A 4,837-nucleotide genomic window follows, 5' to 3' on the forward strand; every position below is an offset into this window, starting at 1 on the left:
GTTCTTCCCAACATGATTTGTAGATTTAGCACAATCACAATCAAAATCCCAGTAAGTTCTTTTGTAGATTATTGACAAACCTATTCTAAAGTTTATATAGAAAAAGTGAAAATCCAGAATAGCCAGCACAATAGTCAGAGCAGAATGATAGCAGCAGATCAAACAAAAACATCAATGAAACAAAACAGAAAACCAAGAAATGCATCTGTGCAAATACAGTCAGCTGTATGAATATGGTCTTTGACAAAGAACAGGGCAATATAATGGAGAAAAGGAAGTATTTTCAACAAATGGTGCTGGGTCAATGATACAGCCATATACAAAGAAAATACTATGTACCCTTTGCTGACCTGATAAACGCCCCCTTACACACACACACACCACCACCACCACCACAACAACAACAACAACAACAACAGCAACCTGCCCAAGGAATCATAGGCTTCACTGGAAAATTAAAAATGCCAGGACTTCTAAAACATGACATAGGAGAAAACCTAATTGACCTTGTATTTGGCAATGCAATTTAGTTACAATACCAAAGGTGAAATCCATGAAAAGAAATAACTGATAAGTAGAACTTCATTAAAATTAGAAATGTTTACCATGTAAAGGACACTGTCAAAAGTATAAGAAGGCATAGTCTAATAGAAAATATTATTTTTAAAAAGTTCTTCAACTTTTCTATGTTTATATATAGAACATTTAAAGCTTACCAAACAATGAACTGAATTTAAAGACAGCCAAATGTCCTGAATAGTGAGACTTTATCAGAGAAGACACAATATGAATATGAAAAAAATGCTTAATATTTGCAAATTGTTAATTAAACCATTATAAGATATAACTGTGTCCCTATTAAAATGGCCCAAATCAAATGCTGGAGAGGATACAAAGCAACAAGGATGCATTCATTTGACCAATGGGAATAGAGAATGATGTGTGGAAGACTTTTTGGCAATTTCTTAGTAAACTAAATATACACTGTGTGTGTGTGTGTGTGTGTGTGTGTGTGTGTGAGAGAGAGAGAGAGAGAGAGAGAGAGAGAGAGAGAGAGAGAGATGCAAGTTTGAATGCATATGTGCGCTAGTATCTGGAAGCCATAGGTTGATGTAATCTGTTTTACTTAATTGTTTTCCACTTTATTTTTTGAGACATAGACACTCACTGAACCTGGAACTCACTTATTGGCCAATAAGTTCCAGGGATCTGTCTGTCTGCTGGGGTTACAGGTGAGGGTAGTCCAGCTTTTATGTGAGAGTATTGGGGACCCAAATTTAAATCCTAATGCCTGTATGATAGGGACTTTGCTGACTCAGTCCCTAGCCCCCAACCTCTTGTCATATGACCCAATATTATTCCTTGATATTTATCCAGATGTGTTGAAGATATATAGACACACACACACACACACACACACACACACACACACTATACAGAGGTAGTCATATCATCTCTAATAACCAAAACTTGGAGCTAAGATGTGCTCGAGTAAGTGAAGGGATACATAAGCACTGGTACAGCCTAACAACTGAATATTATTCAGCACTAAAAATCAATGAGTCTTGATGTTATCATGAAAGAAGTATAGAGGAAACATAAGGGTTTAATATTGAGCAAAAGAAGCCAGCCTGGGGAAAAGGCCACACTATGCTTCTGACTCTGTGATGTCTAGACAAGACGAAACTAAGAAGACAGTGAAAAGATCAGTAACTGCCCAACATTAAAGGGGAGAGAGTGATGAATAAGGCAAACAGAAGATATTTGGGGCCAGTGAGATTATTTAGTATTGTTGTATAATGGTAGACACATGTCATAGTACATGTATCAAAACCCACAGAATATACACCACAAAGGGTAAACTATGAGTGCTGTGGACTCTGAGGGATAATTTACTGACTCAGGTTTACTGATTATTATGAATGTATCTCTCTTATACAGGATTATTTTGTATGTGAGTGGGCAGAGACAACTCTCTTATTTTCTGCTCAAGCTTGCTGTGAAATTTTGTGCCTCAAATAGTCTATTATTTGAAACTGAAACAAAAAGCATGTGTTCAGATCTCTACTTCTACCAGTCACTGTTGCATGGCCCAGACGGACACTGCTTGACATCTCCATTTCCTCCTCTGTCAAATAGCGAGAGTCAGGGTGATGTGATGGGAAGTTCAATAATCCAGATGAAAGGCTCAGTGCAGCAGCCAAGCACAGTAAACACTTACTAGTTGTTGTTGTTGGTCATTGTTACTGTTGTGTTGTGGTTCAGGTCCTAGCCATGGTGGTGGTTGTTACTGTTGTGTTGTGGTCCAGTTTCTTTTTTTTTTTTTTTTTTTTTAAATTAAATGTTCTTTATTAACAGAGGGAAAAAAGGAAATCAAATGCTTCTAATGCAGTCGATCCTCAGAAAGGGACCATCATCATTTGCAGCTGGAGAGGACACATTTCACTTCCAACCGTCCTTCCAAGTGGAAATTACTTAAAACATAAGGAAAATAAAAAAGGAGCCACACAGCCAACGCAGAGTACATCAAAACCCAAATGTAAATATAATCAAGTGAAGTTTTCCTGAAAGAAGGAAACAGTCACTATTCATACCCTCAAGGAGATCAATTATACAACAAAGTTTAAGTGGACGAAGACACTTTTCTCACTTTAGTGTAGATAAAAATAAATGCAAATAAAAATAAGACGCATGTTGTCTAATTTGGGGGTTATATAGTTAGAAATATATAATTCTATTTTTATGGGCAGGGCTAGTTGAAATAAGTTAGCACAATCATTTGAATTGGTTGTCTGCACACTGGGCAGGGCTTATTTCTTTTTTTTAGCTTCTTTGCACATGTGAAACATGACATGAGATGTCCGGTTTTGCCATGAACGATGCAGCCGTTTTTAGGCCGCCCTTGGCAAATCACACATGGTTCAGTGGCATTGAGAGAGAAGCCAGATTCCATGCTTTCTCCTCTGTTCTGTGTCTCCTCCTTCTCCAACTCTTTGACATCTTCTTGGCTGCCGTACACAATGCTGCTGGAAGTGGATGGCTGGGAGCAGTCCTCACTGTCCTGTGACTGGAAGGCATGTCCTTCTTTATCATCACTTTCCTCAAGGCACGGCTCCTGAGAGTCACTCACTGTAGTTTTTTTTCCATCAGGCACATCTAAGCCTTCTTTTTCGGCGATCTCTCTGTTATCTTTCCCTTTCCCTTCGGGAAGCCAATTCTCACGAAGGGTCCAACATCTGTTGCAGTGGGGTGGAAGCGGGGGATTCATTTCACCACAGGAGGTGCATTTCCAATAGTCAGCTAAAGAAATTTCAGGATCTCCCTCAAAGGAGTCTGCATCACTTTCTCCTGTCTGATACACCGTGACTCGATAGACCTCATCATCCTCATCTGAGAGCTCATGCCCTTCTTCACTCAGGCTGTAATCTTCTGAGTCAAGAGACTCAACTTCAAATTCTACACTAAATTGATCGGAACCCGAATCCTGATCCAACCAATCACCTGAATGTTCACTTACACCATCATCAAGGTCCTGGTTTGAGGGGGTCTCTGTGGACTCACTGCTGCTGCTTCTTTCACAGCATATCTCCCGTAACACACACAGAGCCAGGCTTTCATCAAAGGAGAGGGACCTGTGGCGCTTCCTCTGTCGCTCACCAGGTAGTTCATCTGCGTTTTCCTCTGTCTCACTAACTGCTCTCCTTCTGGATGAGGTAGACGGTCTGGAAACTGGATCTGAAGAGGAAGGCTTCTCTTCTGGTGGCTCCTGCACAGGGTCCTTCCGATCACTGCCACCTTCAGGTTGACACCTGCTCTCACTCATGGATGTGCCGGAGTCTGCAGGCTCTTGCTGACTTACAACCACCAAGTTTCTGTAGATCATTGTATATATTTTCCTGTGCTCTTTCACAGAGAAGCTCGGCACTCCAAACAAATCTCCTAGAAGATCATTTGAACAATACACAATATGTTGCTGCTTCTCATCATATAATCGTTTAGTCATAATATACTGGCCAAGATAAAATATAATCTCTTTCATAGTATAAATATCCTTTTGGGCACCGACAGACTGTAACAACTTCAAAAGCAATGGTTTCGGTCTCACCAGAGTCTCTTGTTCCGAAGCTGGAATCTGTGAGGTGCTTACAGCACCGTCAGTAGACACAGACATGTTGGTATTGCACATTGGCCTGGATTGCAGACCGGAGAGGGGCCGTCGTCGGGGGTGGGAGGCCACAGGTGTCCCGTCTCCTGCTCGCCGCCGGCACCCCAGCTGCTGCTGCTTCTCCCCCGCGTGGCTCCCGCCCGGCCCGGCCCGACCCTTCACGGGACACGCGGCGGCCCCGCGGCCTGGACCTGGGCCTGGGCCCGGGCGACCATTTCGCTCCGGAGCTCGAGCGACGGCGGCCCTTGACTCAGAGCGCGGCCGTCCCTCGGCTTCCCTCCGGGGGCCGCGGAGGGCCCCACCCCGCCTCTCCTCCGCCGCGACAAAGCGGAGCTGGCGCCGGAGCTGGAGCCGTGGTCCAGTTTCTAGCCATGGTGGTGGTTGTTACTGTTGTGTTGTGGTCCAGGTCCTAGCCATGGTGGTGGTTGTTACTGTTGTGTTGTGGTCCAGGTCCTAGCCATGGTGGTGGTTGTTACTGTTGTGTTGTGGTCCAGGTCCTAGCCATGGTGGTGGTTGTGACTGTTGTGTTGTGGTCCAGTTTCTAGCCATGGTGATGGTTGTTACTGTTGTGTTGTGGTCCAGGTCCTAGCCATGGTGGTTGTTGTTACTGTTGTGTTGTGGTCCAGGTCCTAGCCATGGTGGTCATTGTTATTGTTGTGTTGTGATCCTAGC

At 43.3% G+C, this 4,837-nt stretch overlaps 1 protein-coding gene across 1 annotated transcript; it reads right to left on the minus strand.

Moving 5' to 3' along the window:
- Positions 1–2,526: 2,526 nt before the first annotated feature.
- Positions 2,527–4,240, minus strand: LOC143270516 (E3 ubiquitin-protein ligase Mdm2-like). Its single transcript, XM_076560708.1, has one exon. It carries the CDS (start codon positions 4,184–4,186, stop codon positions 2,753–2,755), a length of 1,434 nt encoding a protein of 477 aa, XP_076416823.1. The 5' UTR covers positions 4,187–4,240; the 3' UTR covers positions 2,527–2,752.
- Positions 4,241–4,837: the final 597 nt, after the last annotated feature.

The sequence above is a fragment of the Peromyscus maniculatus genome, chromosome 1 (genome assembly GCF_049852395.1).
Source record: "Peromyscus maniculatus bairdii isolate BWxNUB_F1_BW_parent chromosome 1, HU_Pman_BW_mat_3.1, whole genome shotgun sequence".
Taxonomy (NCBI): Eukaryota; Metazoa; Chordata; class Mammalia; order Rodentia; family Cricetidae; genus Peromyscus; species Peromyscus maniculatus.

Coding starts and splice junctions, on each gene's coding strand:
- LOC143270516 (XM_076560708.1), bottom strand. CDS start 4,186: ATGTGCAATACCAACATGTCTGTGTCTACTGACGGTGCTGTAAGCACC.